Raw genomic sequence first — 24,909 nt, 5'->3', positions numbered from 1 at the left:
TATAATAGCCATAACAATGTGTCCTATTAAGAAGTGGTCCTACTGTTCATCTGTGTATGGGCACATAAGAAAATTAGGAATAGGAAGATTTAATAATGGTAAAAATTAATTAAGACTATAATCTTAAATTCATTAAATTTTTTAAGAAAGCTTTGAATTGTGCATCTATTTTAATTGCTGAAGGGTAATATTAATGAAATTTTCTGTCTGATAAGAATACTCATATTTTCAGTTGCCAATAATCCACAGAAAAGGCAACCCACATATTTATGGGTATATTTTTACCTGAATTAATCCCCTAATGACATAACAGGGCAAGGGAGAGAGGGGAAGAAGGAGGCCATTACTGAGAAAGATCAATATGTGTGAAGCTATTGAAAAGTCAAAGACAGCATTGTAAAGGAAACTCTGCAGCCATCTCCAGAGATATTTGACCGAAATGTTGTGGTTGGAGTTATGCTGTTACTCATTTTAAATTTTAATGGACTTTTTCTATTACACATGGTTATTTAAAAGTCTTCCACACAATCTGAAGAACTATTAGGATTTTCCAATTTACAAATATAATCTTTCCAAATGTAATCTCACAACACATTTGACTTCAATAAAATCATACTTTAATGTTGTTTGTCAAAGCACAGCCTTAAAATGTAATCACCTGGTGAAGGCAAAAATCCATACTTATGAGGTTAAATAATAAAGTTGTGGCCATTTCATCAACATATTACCAAAATGTTTTTAGAAAGTTTTAATGTAACTCTTGTCTCCTATCAACAAAAATACTTCCATAATTTTAAAAAATGTTATTTTGATGATTTACTCTTGTAGGACAAGTCTCATGATAAGATACAATACCCAGGCAATAAAGCAAAGTAAATGCTTCCTGAAATATGTGTATGTCTGTAAGGCTTTGATGAACTGGTCATTCAAAGGCAGACTACCAGACTCTTTGTTAAAGGGCCTGCTACAACAAGCATTGTTATGATAAATACCTGGAAAGACTCTGGAAGATAGAATTTATACCAGCCATATAAAGCAAACTTAGTTATTTCACTATGAAGCTCATAAAAACAATTTTTTAATGTGTGTGCATTATACAAATGTATGGTAAAATTTAAACTTAAGAGCTATGTACATTTAAAAATATTAAAAACTTCTATATAAAAATTTTTCTGAGCATGCATTTTCAAAATTAGTTGCTACCAAGTATAGGGGTCAAACTTGAAGAGTTTGTCACTAAATTCCAACATGTAAGAAATCCTTATCAAAAATCTGAAATAAAATTAGGTAACTGAAGGGCTTGTGGATGAATAGAGTTAAGATTAATTATATATCCTTTAAATTTAATTTAAAATTAGAATTCTCCTAAAAATGAATATTTACTTAGAAACCTGTTCTAATATCTCAATCATAATCTTGAATCTCTGGCAAGACTGCTATCAAAAACAAATCCTGATTATTTCCTTAGATATTTCATTCTTTTTCAATTTGTGAGGAGGAAAAATCCCATTTAAGTGAGAATATGCTATTAAAAATTCTTATAGTGGAGTCCAGCCAGAACTAGGCTTAAGTTTAGCTAATTTTATGGTGAATTTATATTAAGAGAACAAAACAGTACAGGGCAAAAAAAAGTAGATGATTTGAAATTTCCAAGTCATTATTTGGAAATGGATACACAAAATTAAACTACAAGAGTTCCTAAAGGAACTCACTATCTGAATGAATGTGCTTAGATTCATTTGATACAAAATTTCAAGTGTAAACCACATTCTTTAAAAAGACTGTTTTGAGAAATCCTAAACATGGCAGATCAATGCTTGCTTCTTTAAAGGTGAGAAATGCTTATTTTTGAATAGAGAAAGGTGGAAATCGGGCAACCCTGTATACCCCCAAGAAATTACATACAGTATTTCCATAAATTATGTATTGGGGAAATGATGCTAGAAATATCAAAGATAAACTTATAGAAAAAAATTAGTCCAAACATATCCAATAGCATGAGAATACTGGAAATAGTGTGTTCCAAGAAATTGACATATAAAAAGACAAACACAATTACAGGAAATCTCACAGGTCTGTGGTTGAGTCAAGATACTAAATATAAAAAAAGATGTTTAGTGTGTTATGCGTTATTATCAAATGCACCTATTAATGGAAGGTATGCAAAATGTATAGCTTAAAGAATTTCATTAGTACCGCTTTAAAAAACAGCTATAACGAGATAGGTTATTTATATTTTTAATAGGTCACGTTTATTCACAAATGATTTATACTTCTCATTCGTTCAAAAGGAGTAGAAACAGCTTACAGATACAAAAAAAAAAAAAAAGAAATTGAAATTAGGGATAGAGGAGGAAAATAAAAATGGAACAACAAAGTAGAAGCCAGTTATATATTATTCAAATATATACAATAAGGGCCTGCAGGCTTTGTTAACAGAAAGCTGCATATTTGACTGAAATTTTATTAATAAAAACTATCATTTAGAAAATATAAATAATTGTTCTTAAAATATAAGATACCATCATGTATTATGCTTTGAAGAACTGATATCTCATTTCATCCCAGACATACAATCAACAACATTTTTTTCTGGAGAAATTAGCAATATCTAAAACCGAAACAGCTGCTGCAAATAAATTTTCTGAAGAGCAATGGTTAATAGTCACTGTGAACAAAAGGAATGAGATTAGTCAGACACTACAATTCTTTTTCCTCCTTGTTCCCCCATCTAGTAGTGTGTAGGTCTGGGAAGAGACTACCTTATTTACATATTTTTTACATATCTACATGCCAAGTAGATATGTAGAAAAAAATGTTTTTGGATTCCAGGATACAGGTTATGTATACCACTATTTCCGGGCCAAATATCACAATTAAAAACAACAACAAAAAATATGAACACCTTTTGAATTTTTTAGTATTTATAATGAAGGATTTTCAAACTTTGAAAACAATCAGGAAACAAAATGGCATAAAAATTCTATTTCTTAAGGATATTTATCAATGAATACACATTCTAAATGATCACCATCTGTTTAAATTTATTTCTGTCAAATATGAAAAATATTGTAGAAGTAGTCAACTGAAACCTAAACATGGAAGCTAATTTTTGGCAAGCTAACACATTTTAATCCCATATATCAATCACAAAATCTAATATATTTCCTGATTTGAGTGATTTAGAGTATTAATATGTGTGCATGCACAAACACAAATAATGAGTGTCAGCTAGAATATAGTCATTTCTCTCACCTAACTACCTACCAACTCAAATCTTAATGAAAACAAAAAATTAAATTGCACTTAATATTTCTTTCCTCCCAAAAGATCGCCAAACGATCTGCTGGTTTAAATACATTGAAGAAATGTGAATTTAAAATTTTAAGTTATTGAGGACTAGAATAGAAACAAAACAAAACAGATTTATATATTTGTTCTGGTTCAACAACCCCAGATTGCGTTTAAATTTCCTTCTCATTTGAACAAATTCAGTAAGTTTTTTCTTAAAAAGCTATGCTACAGTTCTAGATTTTGTAGAAAAAAGTAAATTTGATTTAGCAAATTATTTTACACACTTAAAAAAACAAGTTTCTGTTCTACTCAAAGGCTTGGTTTACTGAAAACCCATTTGGTAAAAAGTAAAAATAAAATAATTTAACAACAAACATAATGATAAGCTACCAACTATTTCCACCTTTTCGACTATTTTTCAAACTTAATCCTGAAAATAATTAACATGACCTGTCAGAGTAGGCTGTGGTGACTTACACTGAGGACATTTACTAACTAAAGAAGAAGACGGTAACCACACAGGCATAAGTGTATAATAAAGGATGAGCAGTTAGTAATTTCTTATCATCAATTCTGAAGTCTGGTCATGTGCTGAAAATGTCAGCACATCAGGTATCCCATTTCAGCTAGCCATAGAAAAGCTAAGAGAAGAGAAGTGCTATATATAAACATAAATCAGTCATCAGTCAGTCAGCCAATCTTCAGTCTCTTCTAGCCTTAACTTCTCTACCAAGATGCAGGTCTGCAGCTCTGCAGCTCCAGCTGTACTCCGAATATTTCTACCTTTTCACTAGTTCTTTGACTCATCCAAAAGTAGCTAAAAACAGAATTTCGTCACTATTTTCTCCCTGCCAAAGCAATTCTTTCACTGAAACGTCCAATGGTACTACCATTCTCTCAGTCAATTAGGTTTGACACTTTGGAGTCAAATTTGACTGCTTCCCTATCATAAACAATCAGTTGCAATTGTGTAATTCCTACTTTCTGATAACCATTCTTTCCTCATCTCCATTGCCTAATTAAGGCCTTCATTACCTTTCTAGTATCTTTGGTTTCTATCTAATCTAAGTTCTCTATTGTTTTCAAATGTTTTATCCACCAAGCAAATTTAACCATCCCTATCACCTAAGCCTTGCCCTTTCATAATGGATCACAGTATTTCCTCTAACTGGAATGGAATGCTTCTTTTCCCTCAGTTCTTTAACTCTTCATGACCAAATTCTACCCACCTTTTAGTTTCCAACTCAAAATGCCACCTCCTAATGAAGCCTTGACCGGCTGTACCTGAGGCATAAAATGCTTGAATTTTAAGCAGTAGCTATTATTTTCAATCATGTGATGTTTCTACCTTTTTCCATATTAAGACCCAGCTGATTGGTTTCCCTATTTGGAACCACCACTTAACTGCCTATGACATGGGATTCTTCTCTAACAGAAAACAGTTTGCTAGTTTTCCATTCCTTAAGCAAATACACAGCTCTTTGAGATTTTCTGATAATCATGGCCAACGGTGACAAAATAGATGTAAAGGAGCTCAATTCTTTTCCATTTAGAACTGAGTAAGGGAAATAAAACTCCATAGAGTAGGGATTTTAAAAGTAATTGGCTCTAAACCTTGCTCAAAGTTAACATTCCTGATTAACAGCCAGGAAGACAGCCTTTTATCTAGTGATGGCAAGACTATTTTCCAGGGGGCCCATCTACTTTCAGAAAGTAAGCCTGCCTATTGAAATACTTACCTGGCTATCCAGGTAGAGTACAAAGAAAGACTTTCTAGTTAGCTTTGTATTTAGAGTAACTATCCTATCGAAATGGAGAACAAGAGGTCTGTCATCATCTTTTTCTGTTTATTCTAGTTGTTTATAAACATTGCCTAAAATTTCATTAGCTTTTGTGGCAAGACCATCACTTGCTAACCAATACTAGAAAATGCAGTCAATTAATATATCTAGGTATTTTTTACTCTAAATATTCAACCTAAGTTTCAATCTTCTTGAATTTACATACAAGTTCTTTCAATTTCTCAATTTCTGTACATGCTTCAGATTAAATTTATAAATGCTATGGGCCAATGATAGCTATGACTTCCTGCTTTAATGTCGTCTGAACATTTTATAAGCCTGTCCCTAGGTTTTCATCTAAATCTGAGATCCAGTACTAAATGGTGACAGGTCATTAAAAAGTTGTCCTCTAATTTTCAGCATCTCTGATTATCCTCTACTAGATATCCTTAACTGGATATGGTCAAAATGTAATCAGATAATAAATTATGTAAGTTCTAGATACAAATTATTAGAAAATATATTTGGGGTGGTTACAAAACAGTCTGGGTTCATACCCTCAAGGCTCTTAACAATATAATTATTAGGAGAGGACATTAAACCAGTAACAATCTCCTACAAGTAACCCACTAGGGTGATTCTTTAAAATTATGTAGTTCAGATCTACAATTATGCTGAATCATATGGATGAATCTCAAATATAATATTGGTTTAAAGAGGGCAGACACAAAATATATAGCGTATGATTCCACTTATTAGAAGTTAGTATAGGGGAAAGGAAGTAGCGGCATGAACAGGTCATGAAGCAGCTTATAATTTTCTATATCTTGATCTGGGTGCTGGTTATGCAAGTGTGTTCAGTTTGAGCTGTACATTTATGAATGGTGTCTTCTCTGATACAAATTATACTTCAATGAAAAGATTTTTAAAAAGTCATATTACTGAGCATTCAAAAACCAGATTAGCCAAGTTCAGAATCCTCAGTTTTACCATCTGGGTCAACAAGTACTAGTGGGTGTTAATGATGTATCCAAGCTTCTTGGAGGATGAGTAAAACAAAACAAGAGTCTCATACAAGCAGCTTAGTTCTAATTTACTCCTAATTTCAAAAATAAAATTTCACAGGGAATAATGACAGGAAACTCCAGAAGCCTTTTCTTACAAAAATACTTTAGGTTACTTAAACAAGAATTTTTTTTTAACCCAGTAATTTTAAAACTAGATGTAAATTAATAATTACTGCAAAAAAATTAAATGACATCATCAAGTATCTAGTAAAAGACACACCATAAACTCACACAGACATTAATTTTAAGTTAGTAAGTCATGTGTACTACTTATTTCTCTTTAAATATTGGTGCTGATCAATAAGGAAAGACAAGCTGACCCAAAGGGATGGTGCACTTAGCAACTGTTACTCTCATTTGTTAACTATATTTTATCATTATCCTCATTAAGGCAGAAATACTGCAAGTGTTTATCAATAAGTTTAATCCTTACAAGCTACCTGATTTCTTTTAGTTTACTTGAGCTAAAGCTTCTTCCCACTAGTACTCCTTTACCTTACTGACCTGATCTTTACAAGAGGGTAAAATATAAATTCTCACTGTGAGCTTTTGCAGACAAAGGACTCACAACAAGCACCTGCTCCCCAGTGGTCATCAAGATAAGTTTCTAAACTTACTGTGCTGATTTAACAAAGCAATATAAATAACTAAGTTTGGAAAGCTGTCCTTTAAAGCTAAAAATAGGATGTCAAAATTTAAAGCTACTATAATGAAATGCCAATAGGCTATGATAGTATTAAAAATGAACTCCTTCATAGTAAAATAATCCCCAGAAAGCTAACTATGGAAGCTATAATATTCATTTTAATAAATAGTTAACACAAATATGAGGCTTCCTAAGAAAGGCTTGTATTATTTTTGAGCTATCAGTAAACACTGTCCTTATATTTGTTCATGGTTTCAGCTGATTCCTTGAGAATTCTGCAAATGACAAGTGGGGGAGCCAGAAAACAATGATGGCACCTACAGGAAAAGGGAAAGGAAAGCTTCAACTTTAGTACCATAACCGAATAAAGCTTTAAATATCAACGGAAAGAGAGAAAATCTAAATATAGGCAGACTGGTGAAAAATTTCTCAACTTGCGAATTCTAATTTTATTAGGGAAGGAAACAAAGGAGCCATGAAAGAAGTCAATGTGAGAAAGGTATATTAGTTACTTATATTTTGGTTAAAAGATACTCTGTGAAAAGAATCCTGGAAAAAAAGATTCCAGTCTTTCAAGTAAGGCAAAACCAGGGATCTTCAGATGTCTAAGGTAGGTTTAATGAAAATTGGCACAGGGTTTAAAAGCTGCCTCTACTGAAAATGATTTCCAAGATTTTATAAATAGCCTGAAATATGGTGATCTATCAACACTGATAGGTAAATTTATACCTCAAAGCAACTAAGCGATTTGAAGTCCCTTAAACTCCTGAATGGCTCTATTTAAAAGAATCAACACTGCAAAATATTTGTTTGCCAAGTTAGTAGTACAATTTTTAGAAATTTTAAATTAATAGTCAAAAATGAACAAAGGCAATTTGATGAGATCTAACACAAGAGGTCAGAGTTATATATATATTTTAAAGCTTAAAACACAATTCTTCAACCCATTTGTAATGAAAAAGAATAGTTTACTAGCTAACACACCTATTATAAAAAGTCTTTAGATCTTTGCTGAAGTTGCAGATAGTTGGAACTAATAAAAGCTAGCCACCACTGATCTTCTAAATTGAAAATTTAATAAACTAGTTAAAAAGTTAAAAGGAAACCACTAATCAGTTTCTACTGGGTTGAGATTGTCACTTTGGTACCAACAGGCCAACTTTAATGAAGAATGGCTGAATTAGAATATAAATTCTGATGATATTTTGGCTTTAACATACTATAGACAAGTATCCATTAACGTCTTTGGCTCTGGACAACAGGTTCCAAGAAGACGAGAAAATATTTTCAACCCATGAAAAACTACAGATACAGCAACTTGCCTCATTTCTGATACCTTAAATGTTTCTGGTATCTAAAAAAGAAAACAGATAAGGAGTATTTAGCTGTAACAACAAATGAGGAGCAGGCAATTTCTATGGCTGTTTTATAATGAAACAAAAGAAACCTTTTTAATATTAAATCCAAATTATAAAAAATAAAGCTCAAACCTTTCTACATTCATTTGATGAAAACAATGGATATCATTCATATTAATGTCATGGTAGCTCGTTAAAGTTAACTATTTGAAATAAATTATCACATATCTGAAAACTGTTCTTATTACATTTCTAAATACAGTGTGCTTTTCCTTTTTCTAAAAGTAAAAGTACACCTGAAAATATTCACCCTGGCTACAATCTGGTAAGCCATTTGAATGATAAAACCTTCAAGATTGTTTCATGTCACAATTTACATTTATATCTTAAATTATACTGCTATAGCTGTATAATTTTAAAACTGAATTTATAAACATGGTACTGTAAATTTTAAAACTTCTTGTCCTACAAGTAGCTATTTAAAAACATTTTTAGTAAGAAACACATAATAATCAAAAAAACTGTTAGAAAATTTCTCTAGAGTGACAAACACAGCAAATTAAGCTGAAGAATTTAAAGACTGTTACCATTTCTAGGCAATGTAGATCAGGTCTTAACATGATATGTACATGCACTTAAGCAATACTCTTTTCTAATGAAAGAGACAGAGTTGAGTCCATGAGTGTTATCCAAACTATGCCAGAGGACACAAATGCGTTGCCAGGCAGAGTTAAAAGAATTTTACAAAGCTTTGTGTGAATTTTAAAAACATCATTTGTGCTCAACTTCTATTAGACACAGAATGATGGAGTGCTAATAAATATTCAGCAAAATAACTGAACACAGCATATACTACTTAAAATGTGTATTTTAAAAGCAGAAAGATAAACCAAAGTATCTTTTGCCATAAATTAACTCCAACTTCATTCAATATTTTAAAAAGTTAAAAATAAAATGTATACATTTCTGTGAGAAAATAAACCATTTTAGGAGTTTACAAAACAGTTACACAGATCTAGTAAGTTCTAGCAAATGAGCTTGATATTAAATTTTTTCACCAAGAGTTAAACAATGACTACTACATTGATACTCTCGTCTGGTCTCTTCTCCAATTTCTTAATATAAAATAACATTTTGTTTTAAGTCACTAATGCTCTTACGGAAAATCATATAAAATAGCATAAAATTAAAATAATTATAAGTAGTGTATAGAATATATTTTTACATTAAAATACACATAGGTGACTAAATATTTCATATAATAAAATCCAACAGAGTATGTAAATCCTTCCAAAAAGTAAATATAATTAGAAGTTCAATTAAAAAAAAAGTTTATATTCTATTTAAAATAGATTGTTCTTTTGGTTTATTTTGCTGCTTTGTCCCATGCTAGATAGGTGATTCCCCACCCCACTACAACAAGGATCAGTTTTAGTGATGAGAAACAAGTACAGTGCAAAGCAATTCATGCATACACTTTTGCATGTATGCATTCCATATGTAAGTATTCATACCTATCCCAGAGGTTCTTTGATTCCTGAAACGTGTTCAAATGGAACGCTTGGTAGAAAGCAGATGAAGGATTCCTGTGAGATCCAAGAATCAAATGGAAATGAGATTGAGAAAGTATAGTAAAATAACTACTTTTCCAAAAAAAAAAGATAAAAGATTTTAGATTTTTAAATAACGTAACCGCTTCAATAAAAAGAAAAAGCCACATAGCTTGCTTAAAAGCATTCTGAAAGAAATTAAAACTGGACAAAATCCAGCAGACCCAGAACACAATTCAGGATCATAGTTCTAAAAGAAAGCGGTAATAGAGATCAAATTAAATACTAACTTGTATTCAATTGTGTGTACATGTCTCTATACATATGAATGTGACCAGTTTATAGGCTAATCAACACTACTCTATATCAGATGACTTTATAAATGCCTATATATGTTTAGCAGTTTAACAAAGCTGTTCTGAGGTACATGCGAAACAAGCTAAGTACCTTCATAATAGAAAAATTCTTCGTTGGATCTATTCGATAGGGTTTGATGATAAACCCTGGACTTGACACTGTTTCAACCTTCAGAATCTATTTATTCATGTGTGGTTTCTCTGGGTTAAGATAAAAAATGATATTGCAATTGTATGGCAGCTTTCTAACTTCTTGTATTAATATAAGTCCCACATTAGGAGGTAAGAGCTTATTCACCATACCTTAATCACCATCCATTCCTACAATTCCCTGGGGACACTTTCCCTAGATATTTCCATACAATGTCCACTGATAGGCTCATCGGGGGAGGATTCCAGCATGCATGATTCACTTCATATCTCAGGAGTGGTTTCTCTGGGAGACTAAACTTTTGAAAAATCTGCTCTCTAGCAGCTCCCCCTCCACCTCAGAATATTTCCAAAGTCTCCCCCACCCCCAACCTGTACGTTAAGGAGCTCACAAAAACTTGAAACAATACCTCTAAAATTCTTGATCCATGCTGTAGAATAACAGTAACAAGCTACAGATATTGAGTGCTTATTACATACCAGACACTATTCTAAGTGTTTTACATTTATTACCTCAATTCTGTAACAGCCCTAAGAAGTAGATGCTATTATTATTTTCATCTCACAGATAAGAAAACTGGGTCAGATAGAAATAACTTGCTTATGTCACAGAGTTAGTAGGTAGCAATCTGGTCCCAGTCTGTCTCCATCAGTTAAATCATAATATTACTAGTCTTGCAGAGTGGTTCAAGAACTGAGACTATATGCAGAGCTCCTGGTGCATAGTCAATGCTCAATAAACGAGTTATCATCATCGAAATGAGGTTCAGATACAATACAGCAATTATGAGATGCTAACAAGTACCTTAAGAGTCTCTGCAGTGTTATTAGCCCAATAATAAAACTATTTTTAAGTTCTACTGGAATAGCAATCAAGTATCAATACCAACAAACAAAACGAATACACAATAGAATTCTATGACTTCAAAACTCAGATTAAGACTCATTGTTATCTACTGAATTTCTTAAAAACATTTTTAAAAGGTATTTTTAATTTTAACCAGTAAGGGTACCTTTTAGATGATACAAAACTAGGAAAGGCAGACAGACACTAGATGCCAGAGTGTCACCAAAGCAACTGTTTGATTAATTGGAAGTTTTCAGTATGTGTACTTCTTTGCTTATCCTTCTTCAACTCCTTTCTATTCCTTTAACTATTTTTTTTCTTGACTATGTCCAAGGCAATCAAAGGCACTGATTAGACCTACTAATATCAAGAAAGGATTAAGAGGCTGCTAACTACTGTTTATTTAACAGCTTGTATCCTCCCTCTCAAGATATATTTGTCAGGCCCCTTGTTTCACTATACTTAGAAATCAGTCTGCCAAATTAAATGAAAGCCGACTAAACCAACTGAAAACTCAATTTGGCTTTTTTACAAGGGTTATCCAGGACCATATGGGAACAAATATGCTATTCACACAGGTCTGTTTGGAGACCTTGGATTTAAAATAAACAGTGACTCAAAAAGGAAGGTAGTAAATACAAGAGAATAACAAAGAGTAAACTTGGAAGTTATTCTATAAGTCTGAAATTTAAAATTCATTAAAGAGTATTAATATATTTATAAGGATGGCATTCTTTAAAATAACCTCAGATCCCCTGACTCTGGAAAAACATATACATATATATTTAATTTGAATCAAATTCATATACCAAATAAATTGGTTTTAAATGAAGTCATATGATTTAAGTTCTGAAATTCCAGCATTTTTACAGCACGGACTAATGAAATGCTCCTCGTAAGTTAAATGTAGAAGTAAAAAAAGAATTTATCTGTAGTTAGTCGTATATTTTGGGGTGAGAAAAGAATCTGTGAAATAAAATACTATACGTGGACTTAAAGTCCTTAGAACATGTCAGAAAAAAACACATTTAGGATGCAAAAGCTTTCAGTTAACAATCACTTTCTACATATATTCAAAGTGAAGAAGCTATATGGAGTTATACAATCATGTACTGAAGAAAAATGTAAATAGTCTATATTCCAAGGATAAAGACAATCTCATAAAATATGAAATTTTTGGTTTCTAGAATACTTCAGTTGGGATGGTATCCATAAATTGAAGGATTTTTAGCTAATCGCAACAATAATTAGTCAAAACAGAGTAATGGGCATAGATTAAAGGAGTCAAGTCTGTGAAACCTAGCTGATCAAGAACTTCAAAAGACTCATTTGTAAATCCTGAAGGGCTTGATTATCAAAGACTTCTGTTTTAGAATGACAAAATTGAGGAAACTAAGAGCCCAAGAAAAATGCTGTTAATGGGGGTTCATTTCAAGGTTACAGTCTCTGAAATCTGAAGGAACCAAGAGGCAACTTATTAAAACATTTATTAGAAATATTAAATTTTATGCAGCACTGGTGACAAATTCTCTACTGCCCAAGAAATAAAATTTGAAACCATTTTCCTAACAACATATTTGACTGTCAATGTAAACTACTAATCTAAATATAGAGCCAATGAAGTACTTCTTAGGAAGAGGTATGGTTTATTCTGAATTTATTTCAGCCACCTAAATGAAAATGTTGTTTTCCTATTTGAAGACATTTTTCAAAACCAATGAATAAAATATATTAAAATATATTCTTTTCTCCCTGACTTTATGTACTAGTCTGTCATCTTAATTTCCAAGTACATGAAAAAACTACATCACAAAGTGATTCAAATGTGATCTGCCTTACTAAGATACTATCTATGTAGGGTAACTATAGCAGAGAGAAAAAACACACACATATATACTATACTTCAAAATTAAGCTACAAAAATCATTGAAGCTTAAAGGATGAGGTATAGGAGGCCTGAACTCAGTCACTATCTTCTCTTATGTCAAAACTCAACTCCAGAGATCTCTAAATAGAAACCAGGGAAATGCAATAAGGAGAGGAACAAGGACCATGTCCAACATTATCTAGGGATTATAAATGATTAAAAACATCCTTTAGGTAAAGGATTAGAATACAACAGATCAGTGGCTATAGTAGGTTTCTTTTCTTCCATCCTATAGTTAGCAATATAATACAACAAAACTAATTCTGGGAATATCCAAGAGCAGTCATTGGCTTTGGAGTCAGAAGGCCTGAGTGTGAATCCATGCTTTCTTTGTCACTTAACAGCTAGGTAACTCAAATCCTCAGAGCATCAGTTTCCTTAACTCATAAAAAAGGGGAGGAAAACACTTAGAATTGCTTAAAAGGTCAAACCAGATTATATATACATAGGGTCTAACACAATTAAGCTTGGTTTAACATAGAGTTAATTTCCAAATTATGCTGTATAAAAATCAATTTTTGGTAGAGTATCTTTATATATACCAAAATGTTTCATCATTACTGAGGTAATATTGAGGCAAACAAACTACTTCAGGCAAACATAAACAGAGCCAGGTATACCAACCTATTTAGTACATTCCACTGGATGAGAACTCTGACTTCTGAGACTCCGAGCTCCCCCAGGATTTCCTTACACATAACTTTATCACAAGATTTTAATTAAAAATATACAATAATCACTAAAAAGGATACTGAAATGGTACCAAGATACATATTTTAATAATAAAAGCTTCAAGAAACACCTTTAATAGCAACCATACACTTACAGGAGAACGCACACATAATAATGGGTTGCTTCTAAAGTCAAAAACTTGGATGGAGGAAAGAGGCAAGGCTTTCAATCTATACTCTTGTATATTTTGGACTGTATTAATGTATTACCTATGCAGAGAATAAATTAATTTTAAGTCAGTCTAACTAGTTCCTCCCCATATCAATCTGACATGATATCTTAACTTGTTCCCATTAGCATCTTATATTTATTTGCTAATTATTTTCATTTAGCCTGAGATCGTTAAGGGAAGGATTATCCCAGTACTTACTACTCAGAGAGCACAAAGAAAGTTGATTAAGATTTACTTTAAATGTTTTCTTGGGCATCCAACCTACTTACTGAGTTTCTGTAAACTTCATTTTTTGTCACACAATAGTTGAGTGGAAGGAAAACGGTTTTGACAAGGAGACGGGTTAAGCGGGCAGCTCTTACATAACGTGCCTAAATGTATGAACTCTTACATAGGGAACCTTAAAATCTGACCAAGCCTCAAATTCTAATTTTACCAACGAGGAAAACTAAGAGAAGTAAAAAGACTTGACCCAAGAAACCAGCTAAGTGGTAGAAGAGCCAGGATTAGAATACAATTTGCTGTACTTCTTACTATCTCAAGACTTTCCTGTCTTAAAACAATGTCTCCTTTTCTCTGATTACATCCATTTCATTCAATTACACTTTCAGATCAAAACTGAAGACTCTTGATATGATTTGTAGCTTGTCAAGGGGTAACCTGGGAGAGCAGTATGGACACTGAAATACTATTCTGTCATACATAACTGCCATATCTACGGATTGTTCACAAATTACTTGCATAACTCATTTAATCCTCTCAAACTCTCAAAGGCAGGTTTTCCCATTTTTCGTATGGGGAAACAAGAGGCTTGGAAGGCTACAGCTCAAGGTCAAATGCCTCAAGTGTTCAGCATAGTTGGATTTCAGCCAACATGTCTGACTCCACTGTCTGTAATGGTCATTCATATAACATGCTAATACATAATTAAACACACCATTGATTTTATTTGAACAAGAGCTTCCCTCTCCTCTGTTTTTGTTTTGTTTTCAAAGGCTAGGTAGACCATACACCAAATAACAATTTGTTTTGGTTTAACTTACAAAGCCATTTAGTAAAACTGAATTCTAATTCTACTTTAGAAACCAGTTGGCTTTAAACTTTGCTTTGGATAGCCTTCATTCACAAATTAAACAATTTACTTGTGTAATAATGAAGAATAGCTTAAAACATTAAAAATAACATTTGAAATACACCAGCAGCATTTATAGTAATTGACCCATTAATCACAGTTTCTCTTCTATACATCAATATTCTTTAGTCAAATTTTAGTGAAAGATTACAGGAAAAGAGGCTTTACGCAATTTAAAATTCAGACTTCACTTATGTGTCTTGCCTACTCTGATTAGTAACATATTAATTAGCAAGACATTCATTCATAGTCTGTGTCCTAGGTCGGCGGTCCCCAACCTTTCTGGCACTAGGGACCGGTGCTCCTATGAGAATCTAATGTCTGATGATCTGAGGTGGAGCTGAGGTGGTGATGCTGCCCCTTGGAGCAGCTGCAAATGCATATGAAGCTTCCCTCACTCACCAGCCGCTCTGACCTCCTGTGTGGTCCAGTTCCTAACAGGCCACGGACCGGTACCAGTCCACAGCCAGGGTAATGAGGACCACTGTCCTAGGGGATCACTATTAAAAATCAGCCCAATGATCTGTAGAATTTTCACGTAACTGTCACATGTAAAAGTATAACGTAAAGCATGAGAGTTCATTATTTTAAGCAAATGTTAGTTTTGGTACAAAGAACTATCTGATTTGGGGCTTTAAATTTGAGAAGTAAGTAACCCAGAGCAGCATAGATTAAATTTAATTCACCTGATTTAAAAGTAGAAATTACGCATATTTTTAAAGGTAAAGCAGATAATCAACAATATGGGACTCAACATATTTGTCAGTCGAATCTGAAGTGCATGTATTAAAATATATCATGAAAATCAGGTAATGATCGAAACTGGTCACTGTTCCTAAATCTTTATGGAGTCCCAATTTTTGTCCTAAACAATGCCAGATTAAGAATATAATAAATATTGAGTAATTTGGTATGTTTAGAATTGCTATGGAAAGACCTAAATTATACCAATGATTCAGGTATGCATATTCTTTGTGACTGCAGTAATTTGTATTTTATACCATATCTAAAAAGGCAGCTTCAAATTACAAGTCCACTGGTTTAACATAAAAACTTAAAGAATTTATTCCAATTCAAGAATTTTGCTATACATACCCGTTCATACTTTGAATTATGAAGATTTCTTATTAAAAATCTTCTCTTCCCATTAATAAGAAATTACTTAGGGAACATTATGATTCAGGCTACATTTAACCAAAGAGATCTGTTTTGTACAGCCTCTCTTCCTCATACAAGTATTGAAAGAGTAATGCAATTAAAAAATAAACAGTATCTGTTTAGAAAGGGAAATGCATACCCATTTAAAATGATTAAAAGTATTAGACCACTGTTCCTCACTAGTAACAAGTCTTCCCAGTCCTTATGAGACCACATTTCTTGTCATTTCGCTGTATTTTCTCTGTCTTAGTTATCTGCTATCCCTCTTTAACCTCACATCCCCCAAATTTTGCCATTTTAGGAAAGAAAAGTCAAGATCCTTTTACACTCCGCTATCGAGCACTCCTCAGGAAAGAGATTCATTCTCGTTTCTTTACCATCTGATTGGTGGGGCTGCTCTTTGTTATTGGAGAACACCAGAGAGCATGACTACTTCTAATCTCTTTTGGTGCAGAGAAAGACTAAACTCCATTCCAAATTAGCAAGTACCAGAGCCATAAATCCAGTGTCATGTTTTATTATTTCCAAATTAGTGCTATCAAATAGATTGCTATTACAATTATTCTCAGGAATTAGAAAACATATATACCTCACGACCAGTACTATAAAAAATGACTTCTCATAAAGGCGATTTAGTTCAAGATACCTTCCTTCCTCTACAAGGAAAAAACATGGGTAACTAAAATAGTTACTTGGAATGTCTTATGCTCACACATACAAGCCCATAAGTTTTCTAAAGTCAATCAGTTTCAGCCTATATGATTTAGTTCACACAAAATTTTAAACAGTATGTTGCTGTTAAAAAAAAAAAAAAGGCCATAGTCCTATACATACAACATGATTTTGGGAATTGCAGGCACTTTTGGATCATTAGCCTTTCTGGAAATCTATAATTTCCTTTACTTAGAACTACGTTGATAACTAAAGTCACCAACTTCATACTTTAGTCATCAACATAGCTCTCTGATGAATGCACCAACATCAATTTTTATAGTAAATAATGTCACTCATACACAGGATTTTACACTTTGATTACAAAATCCTTGATACTTAGGCATAAGATGGTATCTTATGTGTGATTTAAATATCAACTGTAAAGCTGAAAGGGCAAAATTATCTCCACAATTCACTATAAAGAAACATAAGTTCCCAAGAAACACAGATTTAAGGAGCGTTCATTTTTAAGGACTAAATTAAAAATGTAAGGCTTTCAGAGATCTAAAAAGTATCTATGGATTTTACAGTAAACGTAAGAGTTACAGTTCTGCCTCCTGATACACATTTACATAATCCTCTCACTTAACCAGTCAAGTAAAAAAAAACCCCTAACTCCATTAAAAAATATATATATATATTTAGATATGTATGTATGTGTATCTCATATATATGTAACTCTACAAACAAAATTTGTGTTTATAGCATATACCAGAACACACCACTAACCGTTCATAATTTATAATACTTTATCAGTAATCATTAGCAAACTACACAAATAAAACCATTAACAAGATAGAGATATTTGCCAATAAGAGATCCTTACAATCAGGTTTTCAACAGTCTTTTGGTTGTGGTTGAAAGTTCACAATTGCAGCCATTCATGAGTTTCTGGAATGTGACCTACAGAGTTTGCATTAGTCAGCTATCTATGGAAAATGATCTGTACTGCATTCACTTTCAAAAAAGGGCCAGTAATATTTTGCACTTCCCCCATTTACCAAAAAAGAGTCTGTTAGGTGTATAGGTAGTTTAAACAAATTTTGTAACGTTCACTGTAAAAGTGGCTACACAACTATATTTTCAATCATCATTATAACCCCAGTTACACAAAATCAATTTGATGAATCTCAAGTGATCATTAGTCTTTCTAAAGAGAAAAGTTAAAATGATATATTAACTTTATGGTAATTAATAATATATGATCAATGGGCAAAGTCAACTAAGAACTTTAAGACATTTGCTTACTTTGTATATACAACTATCAGCCCTTTTAAAGGTATAATACTAAGATGTATTAATACAAGGTCTTTTTTGATTCTTTAAAATTCAAAATGAGCCAATACAGAACCTTGTATTAGGTAATGGAACCAAAATCACAAGACAGTTTTCAATATATCGACCTAAATCACCTCAATCATTTTTTGTTCATCTTCCATTTCCCTTTCTTTTCTCAACATTTTTTTAAAAAAGTAAACATCCTATTAACAATTATTTTCTTAAGATCTGAAATCTGTCAACCTATTCATAGAGTTTAAGTCATAATTACTCAAGACCTCTCACTCCAATGTTTTATTTTACATCTGAATGACTGCAAATAAAACTGTATGCAAAATTTAATAATGCAACCCAAAATCACTATGGTAAAGTTACAATTTTGTTAGTACCACCTCCTCAGAAGTACTCAACTCAATATTTTAAACATACGCCTGGAAAAATTGTGTTATTTAATTTTAAGCATATAACTTTAAAACGCCCCTTTACAAAGGCTTTTCCATTAAAAAACAAAACGAAACAAAACTGTTTCTACTCAATGGATTTATTCCTTCACCAGGTGTGTTGGTCCAATGACAAAATAGTCAAATGTGTAAGATTACATCTTGGAAACTAGCATGTTAAATTAAAAAGCAATGAAAGACTTAAAAAAAAATTAGAAATGCACATTTGGTAAGCAATGCAGATTTTAAAAGACTGGGTGGAGGAGGGAAGTGCAGCATTTAAAATAGGACTACACACCCATCAAAACCCATGCACTGGATTAACTGTTGCGACTGATAAGGACACTGATACAGTAGTATCTGTAGTTCAAACTTTCACATGTTTAGAGATTCTTGAAATCATTAACTCCTTTAATAAAGACAGGGGATATAAATGCATCACTGAGGTCATACCCTAAAGAATATATCCCAGAGTTTCCATTTGTCAACAGATCTATGTGCTTCACACCATATCATATTAAAGTTATGAGGAATTTAACTGCATATACTGTAAACTGAGAGAGGTGTGGAGAGAAAATATTCTTCATTCATAGGTGTGCATGTGTTCTGGGAGTGGGGGTAGGTTGGAAAACCAGTCATTACTTCTTGAAGAAATATGGAGGCAGTACACAAAAGGAACAGAGAGGTAAGTAAGCAAATGGTTATTAACCAACCCATCAGAAAAAAAAGGCTTCTGGCAGGTAGAAAAGGGAAGATGGCCTGTTGACTATTACAGAGGTGAACGATTAAACTCAATCCACATTCAGGTGTGCCCTTAAGTGTGAAAAGTAAAATATGGGAGCAAATGTAAAGAGGAATTTTTCTGAGTGGCTTGCGGAATCAGTTTCTTTACTTGGTAGTCCCATCCATATAAAATTTCTCAATGACTAGCTAGCTGAGCTCACTTATAGACACGTGGTATTCTCTAAGAGTTCTCAAATGGAAGAAAGACTCCCCACAAGCAAATTACCTATAAAAAAAGATGAACTCTGAATTACAAAAAGCAGAGAAGATGAATTTCAGTGAGCATTTTCAAACCAACAGAAGTATATAACAAAAATACAAGGCTAATTAGAAATGAAAAGTTAAGAATGTGAAGGAAACTCAGAAGAAACATAAAGTGCTTTAACAGATCACTGTATTTTACATAAATTATTCTAGAAACCCATAAAATAGTTGATCTTTTAGCACATCTAAAATTAACCTCTCAAAAACCCCAGCAAATGTCTGCCTATGAAGTACCTGAAACTTTCTCTGAAATTTTAAATATAATTTTAAAGCTTTGTAACAAGTCAGTTTTTTAAAAAATTTGCATTAGATATATTATGTCAAGTTTTAATATTTTCCTCAAAACTATTTAAAATCCTCATCAGACCATAACCAAATATCAACTGTGTAAAACTGATATGGCAATACATCAACTTTCACTTAAACTATTAAAAGCATCCCTTAAATTGAGGGAGCCAACTGTTGACATTTATCCTTTTACTATAAAATTACTCTAATTTCAAGAACTACAGCTTCTACTACTGCCAAAGAGTTTATCTCAGACCTCCCTTTCCTATAATAAAAAGACTAATGGAAGATAAGAGCATCTTCAAATACACTTCTGCTTTAAAAAAAAGTATCTTAGAGTGACTGGGAAGCCTCCTGACTTTCTAGCTTTTTTCATTAAAAGGCTGAATGAAGATATGCTCTTCAAAGCTGGATTTGACATTTCACCACTCTCTCCAGCCTTTCCAGATACTTTGGAGGAGGTAGATACTTTACTTGGATCTTTTTCTACTGGAGGGCCTTCTGGGTTTCCAGAATGGGAAACTTCTAATTTTATGTCTGTCTCAAAACTCACACTGACAAAAGCCTCTGCCATAAATGATCAAGTGTGATTGACATCTAAGAAAGGGACAATCAATCCTACCGGGTATAACCTACTAAGTTACCAGCTCTAAATTGAGAGGATTAAGCTAAAATCCACTTTTTAAAATAAACAACGTTGCATCCTTATCCACTTCAGTTTTGAGGAACTGTGACAAGATAATTCTACCATTACACACGTCAGCAATCTAATGTCTTCAACAACTGATAAATTAACTTTACTAAACACAAACTAATTTTTATATTTAAAAATGCTGAGGGCCTCAAAATGAAAAACACTTTCCCAAAGTTGCATCCTAAACGTTTGGCCAAGCATCCCAACAAATATTTTAAATAAGATTTCCATACCTGTCTTCATCACCATCGACAGGAATAGCTATGCTGAATACAGAGGTGGCCAGACTGTTCATAGGTGTTAACTGAAGTGGGTTTGCCAGGGCATCTGCAACAGGAGGCTTCAAAACAGGCTTATTTTCAGCAATGAGAGAAAGTGGTGGTTGAGGTAGGGGTTCTGATTTTCTTCTAGTATCGTCAACTTGCCCGATTAAAGGCTGGGTCTGAGTCTGAAATTGGCTTAGGTCAGACTGTGGTAGACTTGTTGGTACACTGGGTGTGCCTTGCGCTAAGGGCAGCCCAACATGCTGGATTACGCTGCTGCTTCTGCTGACTGGTGTATGGCTGCTCAGCTGCTGCGACTGGACCAAAGGCGCGGGTACATTTGGCATAGTAACAGAAGTGGTAGACACACTAGGCACGCTTGGAGCGGGCACGACGGCAGGCACGTTTGGAACTCCGGGCACCAGGGCGTGAGGGCCACCAGGCCCGGCTGACGGCGTACTGCTGCCACCCATCTGCGATGGAGGCACAGAATGGGGCTTCCCGGCCCCGGTAGGAACCAGGCCCGGCTGCCCCGCGCCTCCTACAGCAGCCGGGGGGACTCCAGCCGGCTGAAAAGGCGCGGCGTGTCCGCCTGGCACGGGTCCCGGCCCCGGGGCCACGGCTTCACTGGGCAGAGGAGAGGCACCCATGAGCTGCGCGCCTCCAGCGGAGGCATTCTGGCCCGTGCTCATCGGAAAGCTGGCCGCCGCGGATGGGCTCGCTCCGGCGCCGGTGGCAGAGGACTGCGCGGGGTTCGGCGGCTGTAGGCCGGCCACGTGCTGCTGCAGGTACTCACTCGGACCAGAGGGCTGGACGGGTAGCAAATGCCCCGGCGGAATCTGAGGCTGGGGATACGCGAACTGTTGGGGCTGTTGCGTCGCAGAAGCGCCGGTGGCCGGGCCCGGCTGCGGTTGCAGGGACATGCCGGTCTGCGCCAGGGTTACATTCGTCAGTGGCAGACCCTGTGCACTGGGCCCCGGAGGGACGGCGCCCGTCCCGGTTCCCTGGGGCTGGTTTGGCTGCGGGGCTGCCATAATTTGCTGCGGCCCGGCCGCAGCTCCTGGGAACGGCGGCATCGGAGCGGAGCTTGCAACCACAGCCCCACCTACGGGAGGCGGCGGCGGCTGGGGCGGCCCAATGCCAAAACTCCGCGACGGGGCCGAAGCCAGCAGGTTCATTTTCTCCGAAGAGGGTAGCTGTGACACAGCAGTCAAGGAACTGTCTGTTCCCGAGTCAGGCCCGTGAGCCCCCTGCATAGAGGCCACCACGACCACCACCGACCCTCCGGTGGCGCCCAGGCCGCTGTCTCGCTCCGCAGTCTGGTCAAAAGTACTGCTGTGCCTAATGCAATCTCCAGACCTGGTCAAGACGCTGCTGTCAGAATCCCGTTCATAGTATTCCATACACGTCCATCGGCCACGTCTATAGGGCTCTCCGCTCCCGTGGTCCAGCTTGATCACGCGAAAACGGGAACTACAAGTGGTGGGGGGCTGCGATGGCGCTGCAGTCCCTGGCCCGGCAGATGGGCCCGGGGGGGCGCTGGATGCTCCTGAGGAGGTGGCTGAAGTGGCGGCCGCCGTCAGAGTATTGGCCAGCGCCCCAACCACGCTCCGGGCTGAAACCGCTCCTCCTCCGTTGGCGGGAGTAGCCGCCGCGGCTGCCAGCTGCCCGTCCAGGAGGAGGTTTGGGGAGACCGTCCCGGGAGTCTCCGCATCCCCAACATTGTTGAGCGTCTCTTCGGAAGAGCTACGCTCGCAGACCTCCTCAGGGCCATAATCCGTGGCCCGAGAAACGTCGAATATCTCAGAGGAGACGTCCTCTGTGCGTGACTCGTCCGGGTCGTCCAGGCTCTCGGTGTCCTCAGTGATGCTAGTGGCCACCTGGGCCGTGGTGACACTGGTGATCTGGAAGCAGCTCTTCTTCTTGGCCGGCATCTTGGACATGGTGAGGAAGGCTGGAGGGTGGAGAGGCACGCCGGCTTCTCCGCGATTTTGCCGGAAACCAGGAAGGGCAGAGCACGGGCCCCCAAAGACAAAGTCCGAGTCCGCGCTGGGGTCTGAGGCCCGCCGCTGTGAGAGTCACGGGAGGATCTGAACGCCGGCCGCTCTATGAGACATCCTCCTCCCCGTTTCCTTCTGTGTCGGTCTCTTCAGCTCTGCCCCCTTCTCACTCGCGCGGCGGCTCCTCCTTCTTTTTCGCCTCCGGCAGCGGCGGCGCCTCAATTCAATCCACTCAGTGGCGGCGAGAGCGTGATCCCAGGGGCGGGCCAGCTGCTTCCTCCTCAGGTCTCCAGGCCGCCGTGGTCAGTCCAGCTCGGCGCTCCGCGCGGTCAGCAGGCCTTGGCTGGGGGTGGGAATGCGAGGGCGAAGGGGAGGCGGCGGCGGCGGCGTGAGGGGCGGTGCTGCCCCGTTCGGGCTCCGCAGGCCGGTGCCGGCGTCAGTGCCGGGGCTGTTTCAGCGAGGGGTCGCGGGCTGGCGGCGGAGCTTCAGCGCGGGCGAGCGGCCCTCCTTCCCCGGCTCTAGCCGGAGCTCAGCCCCAGGGACATGTTGACTGTCTCTGGCGGAAACCCACTCCGGGGGAAGGAGGGAAAAGCCGGCTCAGTCCTCCCCTCACAGGGGAGCCACCCCCGCAGGCGGCGGCAGTCCCGGCCTCCCCTCGCGGCTCTTGAGAGAGTAAGGGGCGGCGGCCGACTGGCTGGCGAGCGGAGGCGCTCTTGCTGTGAGGTAGCAGCGGGAACTTCTTCGGTTCCTCCTCGGTGCGCCGGGTTCGCAGACCCTGAAGAAACTGAAATTCAAACTGCTGAAGCGGCGGCTGCAGCTCCCTCCCTTCGGCCAAGATGGGGCTGAAATGGCCGCGCCAGGGATGCTGGGAGGAGCAGCAGCCCCGCTGCCGCCGCCGCTGTCGACTAAAATGCCGCCGCTGCCGTAGCCACCGCCAGCGCCGTAGCCGCCGCCGTTCCGTGACGCACCGGCGTCATGACGTCACCGCCCCGCCCCCTCCGGTTTCCTGCAGTTTCGCGTGGAGGATTGAGAGGAGGCAGTGGGCGTGGCTAAAGGTTAAAAAAGGGGGAGCGGTTTTTTATTTTAAATTTTTTAAATTTAAATTTTGCACTATAGGGTTTTATGAGTTGAAGAGCTAATAACTCAAATTCCAAGCCCAGGGAAGCTTACAACCTCGCCAATCGAATGTTTTTATATCTGTTTCCAAACAGTGAAGACTGGAGATCATGTGCTGTGTCTAATGTTTAGCAAAATCTTAGTGAAACAAGGGTGATGGCGTGCGGGCTGGGGGAATTTAGCTAGGATAAAGAGGGAGACGGCTGAGGGAACCGAATCCCTTAAAAAAATCTTTCTTGAAGATAAATGTTGACAACTATAGTCAGAGGAGTGAAATGTTGAGAGAAATGGGGATAATTAACCAAGAAAAGCAAGCCAGATTGAGTCAGAAAAATGATCTTTCAGCCAGAAATCCCCTCCAACAATGGCATCAGGAGATGGTTACTTGCCCAGGGTGAGGTCAGTTTAAAAAAAGAGTAGAGGTTACCAACATATTCCTAATTTTCTTGAATTTGCTGTGATTCCAGCAATGAACTCTTGTTCATTTAAAGTCTTGAGACTGTTGTTACTTTCCCCAGGAAATCAGCTTATGGGCTCCATAAATGTAGAACCTACTGCGTTAAATAGTTACACTTCTTTCTTTTGTTTATTCTGAAACTCTTAGTTGGAGCCAGAATGTTATATGGTTTGGATTGAGCCATGAAAACCAGAACAATGCAGAAAGCACCCTTTCCTGTCCCAGTACAGATAGTAGCTATGAAAGTGCTGACAAATTTATTATCTTTTAGCTACTTACTGGCAAAAGAAAGTGGTAAGGCCATTCTTTTAAACAGTTAAGAAAAATGAGGAAGGAAGCTCTTGAACTTTGACATTTTAATATATAATTTAGGTAAAATTTAAGAAGCCTTGCTGGAAATCAAAATGTCATCTATAGCTTTATCAGTCATATCATGATCACT

The 24,909-nt window shown here is 36.8% G+C and overlaps 1 protein-coding gene across 10 annotated transcripts in view; it reads right to left on the bottom strand.

The window, feature by feature from the left end:
* TSC22D2 (TSC22 domain family member 2) overlaps nt 1-23,185 on the bottom strand; it is a 44,791-nt gene extending 21,606 nt beyond the window's left edge. For 4 of the 10 annotated variants that reach the window (XR_005651204.1, XR_005651206.1, XR_005651205.1 and 1 more), the window contains exons 1-3: nt 20,865-22,875; nt 9,661-9,732; nt 8,125-8,142 (exon numbers count right to left, since the gene is read on the bottom strand). Coding sequence is in view for 4 of the 10 variants with exons in the window: in XM_039855067.1 (XP_039711001.1) it covers nt 8,125-8,142; nt 9,661-9,732; nt 20,865-22,837 (2,063 nt within the window). In the remaining 6 variants the exon portion in view is untranslated. Of the gene's footprint in view, nt 1-8,110; nt 8,143-9,660; nt 9,733-20,864 lie in introns of all 10 variants that reach the window. The other 6 variants (XR_005651208.1, XM_039855071.1, XR_005651209.1 and 3 more) reach the window with 4 other exon arrangements.
* Between the last annotated feature and the right edge of the window lie 1,724 nt (nt 23,186-24,909).

The sequence above is a fragment of the Pteropus medius genome, unplaced genomic scaffold (assembly GCF_902729225.1).
Source record: "Pteropus medius unplaced genomic scaffold, Ma_sr-lr_union100, whole genome shotgun sequence".
NCBI lineage: Eukaryota > Metazoa > Chordata > Mammalia > Chiroptera > Pteropodidae > Pteropus > Pteropus medius.
Note: the sequence above shows the minus strand (reverse complement) of the source record. Positions and strands in the feature narration are given on the sequence as shown.